This window comes from Neoarius graeffei, chromosome 15, assembly GCF_027579695.1.
Source record: "Neoarius graeffei isolate fNeoGra1 chromosome 15, fNeoGra1.pri, whole genome shotgun sequence".
NCBI lineage: Eukaryota > Metazoa > Chordata > Actinopteri > Siluriformes > Ariidae > Neoarius > Neoarius graeffei.
This window is the reverse complement of record NC_083583.1, coordinates 33174013-33192894: the sequence shown is the minus strand read 5'-3', so window position 1 is coordinate 33192894 and position 18882 is coordinate 33174013. Positions and strand designations below refer to the sequence as shown.

Genomic DNA, 18882 nt, shown 5'->3' with positions numbered 1-18882 from the left:
TATTTTCTGCACTTCTTTATACGTTTTCCCCTCTCCAATCAACTTCTTGATCAAAGTTCTTTCTCCTTCGGTACAATGTCTGGAATGACCCATTTTACTCACTGAGTAAGGGCTAAGACCAGCAGGTACAACATTTGCTGCCCTCCTTCTTTAAATAAGGGCCATAATTGACACCTGTTTCTTCACAGAATGAATGACCTCACTAATTGAACTCCACACTGCTATTAATTTGAACACGCCCCTTTCATTAAATGTCAATTACACCCAATTAGCAGAGTGCATGTCATGACTGTTGATTGCCCATTACTCAGCTACACCTATTTTTTCCCCATGTTGTATTATCTTTTATGCCAAAATCAGTAATTAAACACATTAGTGATGTTAGACTGCTATTATTTTGCACATAACTGTATGTTCTTGGTTTTAAAAATAGCAGTTTGGCCAAAACTCAAACATCCACAGATGTTTGTGGACATTTTATTTTTGACCATGTTGAGCAGCACGTTAGCCAAAAGGGAAATGTTACATACTGTAGGTAACCTAACAAGCATGCATATGTACAACTAACAACAAACATTTTAAAAAAATCAACTGTGAGACAAAAAATGCAAATACAGAAATGAGATATAAGCAGTCCGACATTGGATCCTAAATAAATTGATTCAAAAAGTTCCACAAGAGTTGAAATGTTTCCTTTATTAAAGGTAGACTGCCTTTCAGATTTTTCAAGTGTAGGTCATTAAAAGAATTTTCCCCGACACCCAGTTATTTTTGTTTAGTGGACCGAAAGCTACTGAATTCAAATCACAGACTTCCAATTTTATTAGTTTTTTTTTTAAATACAACAATTAATGAATTTAGAGCCACATGGCCCTAAATTCTCCGCTATTTTTTCCTGCTTCACCATGACCCAATTCAAGATAATACGTCGTGCATCATGTGGTGGGCTTTCCCCGTTCGCGCAAGGCATTGTGGGATACAAATTGGAAACAGGAGAGGAAAATGGAGGATGTGTGTGTGAATGAAATGTGAAAGACCGACTACAGTAACGGAAAGTGAGAAGACGTTATGTTGCGAAGGAAAGGAAACGCAGGACCAAACTAATAAATATCGGTGGTCAGCGAGCACCTCGGTGTGATCAGCTGTTCGTTTAGCGACAGAATGATGCGACTCTCAGTGCACGGTCAAAGGTAAACCAAGGTCAAAGGTGTGTGTAATGCAACACTGTGGACGCCAGCTGCCGTAAAACCCAAAAGAAGAAGACGGTAAACCTGCGCATACTGTACGCACATGGACTTCCTCTGTCTGCTTGACTGCGTGAAGTGATTTCATGCACATTATTTTCTCAGGAATCCCCTCAAATTAAATAACTTCCCAGCCACAGAATGGCCTGAGTTTTTTTTTAAAGATAATACAGAAATAAACATACATCACAATGACCACATTTCAAAGGGAATTAAATTTCACCGATTTTCTGAAACTGAAAGGCTGTCTAGCTTTAAAGTGACGAGGTGTTGTGCAAAGCTCTGCAGTGTAAGGAGTGAGCAGAGTGAAGGTGAGGGGGCGGAGTCTGCGGTGCTGCTGATAAAGGTGTTATTGTGGTGTTGGGTTACACAGTGGCTCAGTCAGCCTGAAACAGCACGCACACCACAAACAGCAGCTTTGTTCCTCCTGCATTCATCCATCTTGGCCTGATAAGACGGAGGAATGATGTTACAGGAAGCTGCTTGTCCATCAGCAGAGCTTCTCTTCACTTCCTGTTTGAATGTGCACCTGAAGATAAAGACAGAGAGGACAGCAGTAATGTTACACTTTGCATCTTTACGTTTGATGCAAACTGTAGTCAAAATGATTATTAAACATGATAGATTTCACTTTAAAACTATGCTCTAATGTGTAACTTAAAATGAAAAAGTAAACAAAGAACATCTGGTTCTCAGTCACACACAAAAGTTTTTTTTTTTTAATTTTGCGAGCTACTACATCAATGCAGTGGTCTGACCTCTATATGTCCTCTGTGTTTTATTAACTCTATCTGACCCCTATGTGACCTCTAGATGAACTAGCTGACCTCCATATGACAATACAACGATATAGCACCAGAATCACTAAACGCATCATAAAGCTCATCTCATCTCATTATCTCTAGCCGCTTTATCCTGTTCTACAGGGTCGCAGGCAAGCTGGAGCCTATCCCAGCTGACTACGGGCGAAAGGCGGGGTACACCCTGGACAAGTCGCCAGGTCATCACAGGGCTGACACATAGACACAGACAACCATTCACACTCACATTCACACCTACGGTCAATTTAGAGCCACCAGTTAACCCAACCTGCATGTCTTTGGACTGTGGGGGAAACCGGAGCACCTGGAGGAAACCCACACAGACACGGGGAGAACATGCAAACTCCGCACAGAAAGGCCCTCGTCGCCGGCCACGGGGCTCGAACCCGGACCTTCTTGCTGTGAGGCGACAGCGCTAACCACTACACCACCGTGCCGCGCCGCATCATAAATATTTCATCATAAATATAACCCATGTATTTCAGGGCAGATTTTCACTTGAATCTTTGCTCTAAAGTGTAGCCTTGTAGAAGCAGAAGAAAGGCATAGAGCTCTGTTAGAGTAAAAAAAAAAAATCAAATGTATCTTCACAGAACCTGGAAACCTGTTACAGCTTTAAAACAGAAATGCACACAAGTTCCTTTCACATGCAAAATCTGTTACTGTATGAGGTAAAAACATGGAACTGATAACACATTTTCATTCCCACTCAGTCTTCCATCATGGAAAAGTAACAGATATCGTGTATTCCCACCTGACCGTATTTAATGGAATGCTACAGAGTGCAAACCATGTGAGAGCGGATAAACACACACACACACACACACACACACACACACACACACACACACACACACACACACTTTAAACATAAATGACTAGAAGTGGATAAAATGAATATCTTATAGTTTTAATGGTTTAATAATTCGGAGAATTATCAGAGGACTATAAACCACACACCCTGGGTCACTCAAGAGCTCAGCGTACAGGCTGCTCGCTGGAGAAGACAGATGAATGTGTGTAAATGTGAAGTGTACTAGTGCATCTCAAAAAATTAGAATATTGTGAAAAAGTTCAATATTTTCCATCAGTTATTTAAGAAAGTGAAAATGTTATATATTATAGACTCATTACACATAAGCTAAAATGTTTCAAGCATTTTTCTATTTTAATTTTAATCAGTATGGCATACAGTACAAAAACATAAAACCCATCTCAAAATATTAGAATATTTCATTTTGAGTTTGAGTAAAACAGTATGAACACAGTGTATCTCTCGGTCTAGTTCAGTACACACAACCACAATCATGGGGAAGACTGCTGACTTGACTGTTGTTCAGAAGATGATCACTGATGCCCTCTACAAGGAGGGTAAGCCACAAAAGGTCATTGCTGAAAAGGGTGGCTGGAAAAGGTGCACAAGCAACAGGGATGGCCGCAGTCTTGAGAGGATTGTCAAGAAAAGTTGATTCAAGAACTTGGGAGAGCTTCACAAGGAGTGGACTGAGGCTGGTGTCAGTGTATCAAGACCCATCATGAACAGACATTTTCAAGAAAGGGGATACAACTTTCGCATTACTAATATCAAGCTACTCCTGAGCCAGAGACAATGTCAGAAGTGTCTTATCTGGGCTAAGGAGAGAAAGAAATGGACTGTTGCTCAGTGGTCCAAGGTCCTCTTTTCAGATGAAAGCACATTTTGCATTTAATTTGGAAATCATGGTTCTAGAGTCTGGAGGAAGAGTGGAGAGGCACAGAATCCAAGGTGTTTGAAGCCCAGTGTGAAGTTTCCACAGTCTGTGATGATTTGGGGTGCCATGTCGTCTGCTGGTGTTGGTCCACTGTATTTTATCAAGTCCAAAGTCAACACAGCCATCTACCAGGAGATTTTAGAGCACTTCATGCTTCCATCTGCTGACGAGCTTTTTGGAGATGCTGATTTCCTTTTCCAGCAGGACTTAGCACCTACCCACAGTGCCAAAACTACTACCAAATGGTTTGCTGACCATGATATTACTGTGTTTTATTGGCCAGCCAACTTGCCTGACCTGAACCCCATAGAGAATCTATGGGGTATTGTCAAGAGGAAGATGAGAAACACCTGACCCAAAAATACAGATATGCTGAAGGCCACTATCAAAGCAACCTGGGCTTCAATAACACCTCAGCAGTGCCACAGACTGATCACCTCCATGCAACACCGCATTGATACTGTAATTCATGGTAAAGGAGCCCCAACCAAGTATTGAGTGTATAAATGAATATACTTTTCAGAAGTTGGACATTTCTGTATTGTAAATCCTTTTTTTGATTGATCTTAGGGAATATTCTAATAATTTGAGATACTGGATTTCTGATTTTCATGAGCTATAAGCCATAATCATCAAAATTAAAACAAAAAATGCTTTAAGTATTTCACTTTACATGTAATGAATATAGAATATATGAAAGTTTACCTTTTTGAATTAAATTATGAAAAAAAAGGAACTTTTTCATGGTATTCTAATTTTTTGAGATGCACTAGTATGTGTGGCTATAAGCAAAAGAAGGATGCAAAACACATGCATTAGTACTGATAGTGGTATTATGTATTGGTCATAGTTTTTAATTCATTCCTATTTATTCATCCATTACACACACACACACACCTTTCCAGTAAGACATCAAGTGAATGAACCCGAGTACTGCTGGTACATATTTTCTCAATTCTATTTTTTTTTGCTTTAAAGTTAAAAATTATTTACGCTGAAGTAGAAATATCCTGTAAACATACACTCACTGAGCACTTTATTAGGAACACTATACTAATACTGGGTAGGGTCGGTCTCTGCTCTCAAAACAGCCTCAGTTCTTCATGGCATGGATTCCACAACATGTTGGAAACATTTCTTTGAGATTTTGTTCCATATTGACATGATTTCAACTGAAGAACATTAAACTCATTGTCATAGTCATGAAACCAGTTTGAGGCGACTTCTGCTTTGTGACATGGTGCATTATCACACTGTAAGTAACCGTTAGAAGATGGTAAATTGTGGGTAAATTGTGGCCATGAACAGATGCACATGTTCAAGAGCAATACTCAGATAGACTGTGACACTCAAGCAATGATTGATTTATTGGCATTAATGGGCCAAAAGTGTGCCAAGAAAGCATTCCCCACACCATTACACCACCTCCATCAGCCTGGACTGTTGACACAAAGCAGGTTGGGTCCATGGACTCATGCTGTTGGCACCAAATTCTGACCTTACCATCTGTATGCTTCAGCAGAAATCGAGATTCATCAGACCAGGTTACATTTTTCCAGTCTTCAATTGTCCAGTTTTGGTGAGCCTGTTACCAACTGCAGCCTCAGCTTTCTGTTCTTGACTGACATAAACAAAACCCAATGTAGTCTTCTGCTGTGGTAGCACATTAAGCCTCGAGGCTGAACATGTACATTTGGAGATGCTTTTCTGCTCACCACAATTGTACAAACAGGTTATCTCCGATACTGTAGCCTTTTTATCACTTCAGAACAGTTTGGCCATTCTCTGTTGACCTTAGTCAACATTCTGAGTAAACTCTAGAGACTGTTGTGCATGAAAAATCCCAGGATAATTGATTTTATATTTTCAATTTTTAGTCCATATTGTTCCAATGCTACATAATCTCATCTCATCTCATTATCTCTAGCCGCTTTATCCTTCTACAGGGTCGCAGGCAAGCTGGAGCCTATCCCAGCTGACTACGGGCGAAAGGCGGGGTACACCCTGGACAAGTCGCCAGGTCATCACAGGGCTGACACATAGACACAGACAACCATTAACACTCACATTCACACCTACGGTCAATTTAGAGTCACCAGTTAACCTAACCTGCATGTCTTTGGCCTGTGGGGGAAACCGGAACACCCGGAGGAAACCCACGCGGACACGGGGAGAACATGCAAACTCCACACAGAAAGGCCCTCGCCGGCCCCGGGGCTCGAACCCAGGACCTTCTTGCTGTGAGGCGACAGCGCTAACCACTACACCACCGTGCCGCCCCATGCTACATAATATTATGCACAATTTTAAACACTGTGATTATGTTTTGATTTATTATTTATCCTTGATTTTCAAATGGCAGCATCTATGAGGACATGCAAACTGAGAATTTGGTTGTACAAGAAAGCTTGGGCGGCAGCATGGTGGTGTAGTGGTTAGCACTGTTGCCTCACAGCAAGAAGGTCCGGGTTCGAGCCCAGAGGCCGGCGAGGACCTTTCTGTGTGGAGTTTGCATGTTCTCCCCGTGTCTGCCTGGGTTTCCTCCGGGTGCTCCAGTTTCCCCCACAGTCCAAAGACATGCAGGTTAGGCTAATTGGTGGCTCTAAATTGACCGTGAATGTGAATGATTGTCTCTGTGCCAGCCCTGCGATAATCTGGCGACTTGTCCAGGGTGTACCCTGCCTCTTGCCCGTAGTCAGCTGGGATAGACTCCAGCTTGCCTGCGACCCTGTAGAACAGGATAAGTGGCTACAGATAATGGATGGATGGATGGATGGAAGGATGGAAGAAAGCTTGGGCATATGAAAAAGTGCTTGAATGCTGAAAAACATCCATTGTAAAATGAAAAAGAAACCAACAAAAACCCACTAAGTGTGAAAGCAGACTATATTTTCATTCCTTAGATCACAGACATAAAAAGTCTGACTATCAGTTATAATAAATGATGTGTGGTAAGGAACAAGTCAGGGATGCCAAGTTCATGATTGGTTTATGCAAGCTTTACATATGATTAGCTCCGCCTACTTTGCAGTGACTGAGGAGAAATTAAAGTCACTAATAATGCTTTTTTGCACAAATCTAAAACCAACTTTATCCTCAATAAAAATAAATCCACAGGTTCTCTGATGTTTCAGAATACTAGTAGTGGTTCTAAAAGAGGTGCTGATTTATGTCAGTGACTGTCAGAGAAAATGGTAGTATGGTTATTTTGATGGGAGCACGTAACAGGAAGTGAAACACTATTTCTGCAAACTATGTAACTCAAACCTGATCTCTGAAACCCAATGCTTTGAGAACATCACCAAGAACAATGGCTTTAAACTAAAAAAAAAAAGAATGCTGCCAGGAATTCAAATGTTTAACTCAACAAGGAAACACACTGATCCGAGCAGTGCTAATCACTATTTAAAAAAAACCCTCCAGACTGATATTTAAAACAGATGCATTTCTTTCTTCGCACAACAGTAAATGCCAAGAGACATACTAAAGAGGTCAAATAACATTTCTTTCAGATGTACTTTTGATGAACACTTTAGCTCACCATGCTAAACTGGAGGCTATACACTTCCATTGCTTGTTAGCAACATTAGCCTCATACCTCAAACTGTTAGGCTATGTCCACGTTAATATATTTTAATTTTAAAACTGTGTTTTAAAACGAAAAGGATCTCCATCCAGATGAGCATTTTAGCTCTGTATCAGAAATAATCTCAATCCATACTAACATGCCTGAAAATGCACATCACATGACCATTTACGTACACTGGACATGTGCCTGCTGGCAAAAACAGCTGATGCCACTTGTTTTCTTCTGGAAAAGGGTTACATGATAGGAGCGTGATGAATCAGGGGAGGATATGTCATGACTGATAAGAGCCAATCAGGAAGTAAAACATAGGTGTCTGCGTCATCATTTCCAACCATCTCCATTTTTCCCCGTCTACACTAAAACGCTACCCCAGAGTTTTCAAACTAAAACGGGGCCAGCAGTATTTCCAAAAGTCTACATTTTTGGGGATCGACAACTCCAGACTAGTGTGGACGTCATGTGTAAACATCACAAAAATTACGCATTTAAAAACTTATACATATTAATGTGGACATAGCCTAACTGTGTAGTGTTGTCTCACTGCGTGATGTGTGTGTTGTACTGTGTGTGTGTGTGTGTGTGTGTGTGTGTGGTGTTCTCTCACTGTGTGATGTATGTGTAGCGCTGTGTGGTTTACGGATGCTCTGTTGTGGTTCTCTGTGGGAGAAATCTGGGCCGAGTGGGCGGAGTTTCCGGAAGACCCTGTCCCCTACTTCAGCACCAGCAGAGTGTGGGATTGTGGGTCGGCCAGTGAAGCTGCTGGTGACATCACTGTGGGAGAAGTCAGACAGAAATAAGACTGGAGCACCAGAGTTGATTAACTTATAAAAGAAATAAAGTTATCAATTCAGAGTTAAATGACTCATAGTTTCATGTATTAAATTATATGTATTAAAATTATTTACAATAAAATCATGTGTGATTCAGGCTAGGGCTGGGAAATGAAATGATAGAACATCTATACTGTGATAAATTGTCACAATATGAGATACAGTTGTGATTTTTTAAAATTATTTTTTAAGGCAGCTAATTTGATTTGTATTCATATTTACACACAATATGGATCTCAGGAACTATTTTCCTGTTTAAACAGTAATTTAATTTGTATAATAATTACATCATATGTCTGTGAAGATTCTCAATCATCCAGATCATAGTAAACTGTGGGTGGTAGAAATGGGCAACTGGATTTGCTTGAAGATTCTTGAAAACGTTTCACCTCTCGTCCAAAAGGCTTCCTCAGTTCCGTCTCCCTATTAGTCAGACAGAACTGAGGAAGCCTTTTGGACGAGAGGTGAAACGTTTTCAAGAATCTTCAAGCAAGTCCAGTTGCCCATTTCTACCACCCACAGTTTACATCATATACATTATATCCAGTCAGCAGAAAAACACTGGGAGTTACATCATTGGAGTGAAATACCGGGGAAATATGTGTCCCTCTGTACATGGTGGTCATTGTGGCCAAACAACTCAATCTTTGTCTCATCTGACCATATATGACTCATCTGACTATACTCCAGAAGGTCTTTTCTTTGTCCATGTGGTTGAAGGTGTCAATTTTGGAGCAGGGGGTTATTTCTTGGATAGCAGCCTCTTAGTCCATGGTGATGTAAAACTCACTGAACTGTAGACAGTGATCCATCAGCTTCCAGTTCATGGCAAGGCTGTGCCATGGTGGTTCCCAGGTTGTTCCTGACCATCCAAACCAATTTGCTTTCAGCTGAGGGTGACAGTTTGGGTTTTCTTGAAGCAAAGTGGCTTGGCAAAGTGACTACACCTCACAATAACTTGCATACAATTGTTTGAACTGATCTTGGAATTTGCAGTTGTTTAGAAATGGCTCCAAGGGACATTCCGGAGTTGTGTATATCTGCAATCCTCTTTCTCAGATCTGCACTGAGCTGCTTGGACTTTCCCATTGTACTGTGTGTTGGTCAATCCAATGAGTGCTGTAAACAAACCCTTTTTATGAAGGCACAGAAAGCTACCAGCGGTAGTCAATCATGATCACTAATAGGAAGTTAAGAGACCTTGGCCTTGGCAAGATAAGAGACATTTTGGAAGTTTCAGCACCTCTGAATTAATAATGTAAGTGAGCGTATGTAAATTTTTGACCCTGTATGTATAATTTTGACCGTGCTGATTTCAGAAAACCCAAAGAAAATTAAAACTGGTGCACCAAATTTTAGTGTTTACACACACACACACACACACACACACACACACACACACACACACACACACACACACACACACAGTGCTCAGCGTAAATGAGTCCACCCCCCTTTGAAAAGTAACATTTTAAACAATATCTCAATGAACACAAACAATTTCCAAAATGTTGACAAGACAAAGTTTAACATAACATCTGTTTAACTTATAACGTGAAAGTAAGGTTAATAATATAACTTAGATTACACATTTTTCAGTTTTACTCAAATTAGGGTGGTGCAAAAATGAGTACACCCCACAACAAAAACTACTACATCTAGTACTTTGTATGGCCTCCATGATTTTTAATGACAGGACCAAGTCTTCTAGGCATGGAATGAACAAGTTGGTGACATTTTGCAACATCAATCTTTTTCCATTCTTCAACAATGACCTCTTTTAGTGACTGGATGCTGGATGGAGAGTGATGCTCAACTTGTCTCTTCAGAATTCCCCAAAGAAAATAATTTCTTTACACCACAAAGGTGAAGGCTACAAGAAGATCAGCAAAGCTTTACTTATCAGTCAGAATACTGTAGCAACAGTGGCACAAAAATTTAAGAAAGATGGAACTGCAACCATCTCACAGAGACGTCCAGGTCGTCCACGGAAGTTAACACCTCGACAGGAGCGTCTTCTGATGAGAAGCGTTGAAGAAAATCGGCATGCAAGTTCGCTGCAGTTATCTAAAGAAGTAGAAAGCCAAACTGGGGTGACTATTTCCCGTGACACAATACGGCGTACACTGCAGAGGAATGGCATGCATGGATGCCATCCACGAAAGAAGCCTCTCCTAAAGCCCAGGCACAAAAAAGCCCGCCTAGAGTTTGCCAGGGCCCATGCTGACAAAGATGAAGACTACTAGGACTCTATACTCTGGAGTGATGAGACCAAGATAAATGTTTTTGGAACTGATGGCTTCAAAACTGTATGGCGTCACAAAGGTGAGGAATACAAAGAAAAATGCATGGTGCCTACAGTGAAACATGGTGGTGGCAGTGTTCTTATGTGGGGCTGCATGAGTGCTGCTGGTGTCGTGGGGCTGCATTTCATTGATGGCATCATGAGTTCACAGATGTATTGCTGTATACTGAAAGAGAAGATGCTACCATCACTCCGTGCCCTTGGTCGTTGTGCACTTTTCCAACATGACAGTGATCCTAGACACACATCTAAGGCCACTGTTGGATTTCTGAAGAAGAACAGGGGGAAAGTGATTCAATGGCCAAGCATTTCTCCTGATCTGAACCCAATCGAACACCTATGGGGAATTCTGAAGAGAGAAGTTGAGCATCACTCTCCATCCAGCATCCAGTCACTAAAAGAGGTCATTGTTGAAAAATGGAAAAAGATTGATGTTGCAAAATGTTGCCAACTTGTTCATTCCATGCCTAGAAGACTTGGTGCTGTCATTAAAAATCATGGAGGCCATACAAAGTACTAGATGTAGTAGTTTTTGTTGTGGGGTGTACTCATTTTTGCACCACCCTAATTTGAGTAAAACTGAAAAAATGTGTAATCTAAGTTATATTATTAACCTTCCTTTCACGTTATAAGTTAAACAGATGTTATATTAAACTTTGTCTTGTCAACATTTTGGAAATTGTTTGTGTTCATTGAGATATTGTTTAAAATGTTACTTTTCAAAGGGGGTGCACTCATTTACGCTGAGCACTGTATATATAAATTCTGTTTTTACCTTATTTTCACATATTTTATACTACATATTAAACACAAAAACAAAGCTTCTTACTGGACTCTTTTTAGAGTGTGTACAATATACATTTCATATTTAATGCATTTGTACACTTAAAAATAGTTTTGTATATATAGATTTAAACATGGATCAGTTCAGATCACGTCACTCTGATAACACAAATGCAGATGATTAAAAGGAGGCTGGCTACAGAGCGCTGCTGGCGAGATCAGTACTTAAATAGAAATAAGTGCACTCCAGTGATCAGACTGGAGTGTGGTATAAACAGGGTTTTATGGTAACCACCAGGAACTTGGGTCCCCCCCAGCTGCTACTTGTTTTAGTTAAGATGTAAACCGTGCAAAAATTACACATATGCTATACTATTGCTTTAATTAACTTAACATCTATTTTCCTCGAATAGAATCTCTGTTTTGCATAAAAAGTGTTCATAAAGTTTTTATTTACAGAACCTACTTAGAATAATTTCTCTGACTTGATTTCCTAGGAGTAGAATTATTTGGATTTGTTCTTCCTTGCTCAGACACATCATGGTCTGTAAACATATAAAAACATACATTAATCCTATGGTGCCTGACTTACGGACCAACCTGTATAGAAAGTTCTATCATTTACAATAATTCAATAAAATTGGTACTTACTGCCTTTCAGATTTTTCAAGTTTAGGTCATAAAAATAACTTTCCCTGACACCCAGTTATTTTTGTTTAGGGGAGCAAAAACCACTAAATTTGAATCACAAACTTCCAATTTTATTAGTTTTTTTTTTTTTAAATAGAACAATTAATGAATTTCGGGTTATGTGGCCCTACATTCGCCGCTATTTTTTTCCTGCTTCAAGATACTACATCATGCATCACGTGGTGGGCTTTCCCCGTTCACACAAGGCATTGTGGGATACAAATTGGAAACAGGAGAGGAAAATGGAGGACATGAGTGTGCGAATGAAATGTGAAAGACTGACTACAGTAACGGAAAGTGAGAAGAAAAGACGTTATGCTGTGAAGGAAAGGAAACGCAGGACCAAACTAATAAATATCGGCGGTCAGCGAGCACCTCGGTGTGATCAGTTGTTTGTTTAGCGACAGAATGATGGAACTGTCAGTGCACGGTCAAAGGTAAACCTGTAGATGGTGGTAATGCAACACTGGACGCCAGCTGCCGTAAAACCCAAAAGAAGAAGGAAAAGAAGAAGAAACCGGTAAACCTGTGTATGCACACACGGACTGCCTCTGTCTGCTTGACTGTGCGAAGTGAGCAATTTCATGCACATTATTTGCTAGGGAATCAAATTAAATAACTTCCCAGCCAAAGAATGGCATGTTTTGTTTTGTCTGAGATATTGCAGAAATGAACATGTATCACAATGACCAAATTTCAGAGGGAACTAAATTTCACCGATTTTATGAAATCGAAAGGCCGTCTAGCTTTAATGGCAAGATCTCTACACTATTGTTCTTTAAAGGAACAGTCCACCGTACTTCCCTAATGAAATATGCTCTTATCTGAATTGAGACGAGCTGCTCCGTACCTCTCCGAGCTTTGCGCGACCTCCCAGTCAGTCAGACGCAGTCAGATGCGCTGTCACTCCTATTAGCAATGTAGCTAGGCTCAGCATGGCCAATGGTATTTTTTGGGGCTGTAGTTAGATGCGACCAAACTCTTCCGCGTTTTTCCTGTTTACATAGATTTATATGACCAGTGATATGAAACAAGTTCAGTTACACAAATTGAAACGTAGCAATTTTCTATGCTATGGAAAGTCCGCACTATAATGACAGGCGTACTAACACCTTCTGCGCGCTTCGGCAGCACATTGATATCTGAGCTCCGTATCAATGCGCTGCCGAAGCGCGCAGAAGGTGTTAGTACGCCTGTCATTATAGTGCGGACTTTCCATAGCATAGAAAATCGCTACGTTTCAATTTGTGTAACTGAACTTGTTTCATATCACTGGTCATATAAATCTATGTAAACAGGAAAAACGCGGAAGAGTTTGGTCGCATCTAACTACAGCCCCAAAAAATACCATTGGCCATGCTGAGCCTAGCTACATTGCTAACAGGAGTGACAGCGCGTCTGACTGACTGGGAGGTCGCGCAAAACTCGGACAGGTACGGAGCAGCTCGTCTCAATTCAGATAAGAGCATATTTCATTATGGAAGTACGGTGGACTGTTCCTTTAATAGGATGGTAGGTCACTGTGACAATTATGGAAATTATGCAAATCTTTATTAAAGCTATGTCTTCATTTTTGGGGTGGATAAAAATACCTAAAAAAAAGTATAGGAGTTCTACGTGATTTTCATATGAAAGAACAATAGAGATCTTGCTCTTACAACACTGCCTGTTTGTCTAGTTCTTGTAAATTACAGAACTGAGATGTTCATTATTTGGTATATTATGCATTATTTATTAAAAAAATCAACACAGAACAAACATTCTATTCTAGGAACAAGATATTATGTACCAAAAGGAATAATAAAGTGTGCATGTAAACTTTTCAAATATTTATATTTTAAATAAAACAGACAGCAGCATTTTCCCTCCAAAGCACCTGGTGGTTTCTGTAAAACCCTGTAAATACACACCAGTACGAGGCACAACATAATGATCATGCTTTATTAACACCTGGCTGCACTTTATTATCTCATTCCCTCACATTAATAAGCCGTGACCATGCATTATTTTTATTAACAAGTGATGTCACCAGTGGAGCTTTGCAGCTGGGCCAACAAACACACACTCACTCACACACACACGACATTCTAGCAATCCAACACATTACATAACAGTTCACTTGGACGTCTGTGTGATGCGAGTGGATCACTAACCCCCTAACAGCCCCAGTATAGTGGGCACTACTTAGTCGTGTTGTGTCCTGATTTCTTATAGACTGCAGTATTTATTTTAAACCTCTCAGTCTGTCTGTCTACTGTTCAGGGGTTAAAAAGATTGGAGACAGAGCGAGCGGGCCGAGTCAAGATCAGTAGGCTCTTTGTTCTCAAGGGTTTTTGAAATGCGAGTCACAGACACACCGGATAAAGTGCTGAGTCAAACTCCTGTACCCTGTGTGTGTGTTTCCCATCATATAACTGATGATAGTACAAAGTTTTCAAATTAGGTTATTAGATGTCTTGTTAAATGAACAAAATAATACTCAAAATTCTAAAAAAGGATCAAGAAATGAAACTTAGGGTCTCGTTTGATGTTAAGGTGTGTATGTGTGTATGTACCGAGTTTCTCTCTCAGAGTGGAACGGAGCATGAAGCAAGTTTGTCGTGGTAGCACAGACCCAAACATGAGGTTGCCAATAATTAAAACAAAAAACAAGGAGCCGTGCATCACTGGCTGGGACTCAAATGTTTTTCTACACTATGCACGTATAGCAGTAGGTATAGTACTTGACTCGATTCTATTATATCCTTTGTACTTTATCAGAAAAAGGGCACTAACCTGTACCATTAAGTCTATGCCTTTGTTACCTTTAGTAATGGAGTGTAACTTTAAAGCGTTATTCTAAAAGTACCTTAAAACCTTTATCTTACTGTATCCACATTTCCAGGTGAAAGATACTGTACATATTAAGGGTACAGTAGGTAAGGGTACCACCCCAACAACAAGGAAATGTACAACCTTTCCTGAAAGTACAGGGCACAAACAATGTGAACAGGAAGATCAGAAACTGCTGATTTTCACACACAACAGTCTCACGAGTTTCCATATAATGGTGTGAGAAACGAAAACCATCCATTAGGGTTAATCCTATCAAATGCTTGCTGAAATCTGATTGGCTGATGATGACCATGTTTTTGAAAAATCCAAATTAATTATTTTCATAATGCATGTTATCAAATTTCAGTTTGAATGGACTTACGGTTCCTGAGAAAGAGTTATTGGATATTACGTCCGCCTCCTTTGTCTAAACACACCACAAACTTTGCTTGTGTCCTTAGAATGTCATTCTCTATGTGCCATTCAAATTTTGTGCAGCTCCAAAAATGCAGTAATGAGTTACTGTGTCTGCGTGTGTGTCTCACCTGTGTGAGTGAGTGTTCATCTCCGATCCTATTGATTCCTGAGAAGAGCGCCAGATTCCGTCTGACAGCAAACAACAACAACAACAATCACAATAAAATGAAAAGTGTTGCTTTCGTCACACTTTAAAAAAAAATTTAAAATAAAGTACCATCAGAGTATTTAATGAAAAGTTAAAAAATTGCAAATTTTTAAATGCAGCAAAAACCACAAGAACAAAATACAGGACAAATTTAAAAAACAATAATGGTAATGAATATCACTGTGTTGTAAAACTAATCATCAGACTGTGTCCATTGCAAACTTTAACACACACATGCACATACACACAAAGTGCAAAATTTCAGACCCATACTAATCCTTCTAACAACTCTGAAGAATGTTTCAACACCAGGAGTGAAACATTTCATCTCATCTCATTATCTCTAGCCGCTTTATCCTGTTCTACAGGGTCGCAGGCAAGCTGGAGCCTATCCCAGCTGACTACGGGCGAAAGGCGGGGTACACCCTGGACAAGTCGCCAGGTCATCACAGGGCTGACACATAGACACAGACAACCATTCACACTCACATTCACACCTACGGTCAATTTAGAGTCACCAGTTAACCTAACCTGCATGTCTTTGGACTGTGGGGGAAACCGGAGCACCCGGAGGAAACCCACGCGGACACGGGGAGAACATGCAAACTCCGCACAGAAAGGCCCTCACTGGTCACGGGGCTCGAACCCGGACCTTCTTGCTGTGAGGCGACAGCGCTAACCACTACACCACCGTGCCGCCCTGGTAAGAACGTCTCATCTCATCTCATTATCTCTAGCCGCTTTATCCTTCTACAGGGTCGCAGGCAAGCTGGAGCCTATCCCAGCTGACTACGGGCGAAAGGCGGGGTACACCCTGGACAAGTCACCACGTCATCACAGGGCTGACACATAGACACAGACACCCATTCACACTCACATTCACACCTACGGTCAATTTAGAGTCACCAGTTAACCTAACCTGCATGTCTTTGGACTGTGGGGGAAACCGGAGCACCCGGAGGAAACCCACGCGGACACGGGGAGAACATGCAAACTCCACACAGAAAGGCCCTCGCCGGCCCCGGGGCTCGAACCCAGGACCTTCTTGCTGTGAGGCGACAGCGCTAACCACTACACCACCGTGCCGCCCTGGTAAGAACGTATTTTTTAAAAATTATTTTAAAAAAATTATTATTGCATTTTCACAAATTGCTCCTGTCATTTCACCAGTTCTCATCTCATTATCTCTAGCCGCTTTATCCTGTTCTAGAGGGTCGCAGGCAAGTTTGTTTACATTCTAAGAGGAAATTATTTTGTCAGACATTTTGTATAAAAATAAAATAAATATAAAATAAAACTAAAAATTGTCTGTTTCTCAAAATCCAGTGAATGTGGATAGAATAAAACAGTTATTCCACTCAATCTCATCGTACATGGCTTATAGCCGACTCGGCTATCGGCTCATGTACAACTCGATTTCGTGGAATAACTGTTCAATATATTTTCAGTTCAATATTCATAAGTAAACTTGAGTACATAAAAAAGTAGATTTATTGATTTTCACATGAGTAAATTTTTGGCTGAATAATTCTCAACACACACACACACACACACACACACACACACACACACACACACACACACTTGGGTGCATCAGTTCATGTCAGGCCACTCACAGACATGCGAGCACATCACAGTGATCATATCACAAAGTCCATCTGGACAGGAAACTGAGAGCAGGAGGAAATTAAACACAAAAAACCTGACCTCAGCTCCCCCGATATAAAACACACACACACACACACACACACACACACGAAATGCACAACTCAAACTCTTGTTCTGTCCATAACTTAAATGATCGACAGTCTATACTTTTGTAACGCCGTATGTGTTGTATCTGCCAGTCTCATTGCTGTACATGTTTTATACCACAGCACTGGTGAAGTCTGGATTCTGATTGGTCAGAAAGTGTTTGTAGTAGTAGGATCTGGCCATAGTTGCGGGTGTAACATGAACATAATAATGCTCTGGGTATTGGTAATGCATTATCATTTCTATAGTCAGAAAATAAATTTTCCGTAAGGAGAAATGTGTTTAACATTTACTGAACGAGTCTCAAGGGTCAACGCTTTGTAACAAATCAGAAGTAAAGCTGTAGCTAAGTTTTCTGACATCTTCAGGACATGAGTTTACACTTCATGGTTTCTCAGTATGAAGGTGAAAATTGTTTTTGTCTTATCAACTTTAACAGACAGGAAAAAGTGAAACTGGTGAGGGAATGACTTCTTTTTTTGTTTTCAGCTGCTATAGAGTAAGTGAGAACAGGAACTAGCTTGTAACACATGTGGCATAACGAACTGTAACTATAAACGGATAAAAAGTATGAAAAGTATGATGGGTCATTGTTTAACACATAAAAAACGGTTGGCAAATTGCTGTAGTATAAGCAGAATCCCCAGGGTGGATTATGTTTGTATACTAACATGGTCTGAAGGATATTATTCTTGACTTACAAATGGCTGCAAATAAATAGCAGAGTAAAACAAGCAGTTGATTATATTTACAATGTTTTATATAAATACACTTTAAAAACGGAGCTGCACTGAGCCATGGCCAACACACACACACTGCATGTTTAAAATATAACCCCAGTTCCAAACAAGTTGGGACGCTGTGAAAACTGTAAATAAAAACAGAATGTGATGATTTGCAAAACCATGGAAACCCTATATTTCATTGAAAATAGTACAAAGACAACAGATCAAATGTTGAAACTGAGAAGTTTTATTGTTTTTTGAAAAAAATATGTGCTCATTTTGAATTTGATGTCAGCAACACATTTCAAAAAAGTTGGGACAGGGGTATGTTTACCACTGTGTCGCATCACCTCTACTTTTAACAACACTCTGTAAATGTTTGGGAACTGAGGAGACCAGTTGCTGTACAGTAGTTTTGAAAAAGAAATGTCCCATTCTTGCCTGATATATAATTTCAGTTGCTCAACAGTTCGGGGTCTCCTCTGTCGAATTTTGCGCTTCATAATGCGCCAAATGTTTTAAATGGGAGAAAGGTCTGGACTGCAGGCAGGCCAGTTTAGCAGCCGGACTCCTTTACTACCGAGCCATGCAGTTTTAATACGTGCAGAAAGCGGTTTGGCATTGCCTTACTGAAAGAAGGAAGGCCTTCCCCGGACAAGATTTTGTCTGAATGGCAGCATATTGCTCTGAAACATGTACATATCATTCAGCATTAATGATGCCTTCTCGGATGTACAAGCTACTCATGTCATGTGCACTAATCAATGCACCCTCATACCATCACAGATGCTGGCTTTTGAACTGTGCGCTGATAATAAGCTGGATGGTTCCTCTCCTCTTTAGCCTGAAGGACGTGGCGTCCATGAGTTCTAAAAACAATTTTTACTTTAGATTCGGGACAATTTTCCACTTCGCCTCAGTCCATCGTAAAAGAGCTTGAGCCCAGAGAA

The 18882-nt window shown here is 40.4% G+C and overlaps 1 protein-coding gene across 8 annotated transcripts in view; it reads right to left on the bottom strand.

Moving 5' to 3' along the window:
• Nucleotides 1-681: 681 nt before the first annotated feature.
• Nucleotides 682-18882, bottom strand: part of LOC132899354 (lisH domain-containing protein ARMC9) — a 122400-nt gene continuing 104199 nt past the window's right edge. For all 8 annotated transcript variants that reach the window (XM_060941151.1, XM_060941149.1, XM_060941150.1 and 5 more), the window contains 3 exons: nt 15373-15433; nt 8010-8176; nt 682-1773 (listed from right to left, as the gene is read on the bottom strand). In XM_060941151.1, the coding sequence (XP_060797134.1) occupies nt 1751-1773; nt 8010-8176; nt 15373-15433 (251 nt within the window). In that variant the 3' untranslated portion in view covers nt 682-1750. The remainder of the gene's footprint in view (nt 1774-8009; nt 8177-15372; nt 15434-18882) is intronic.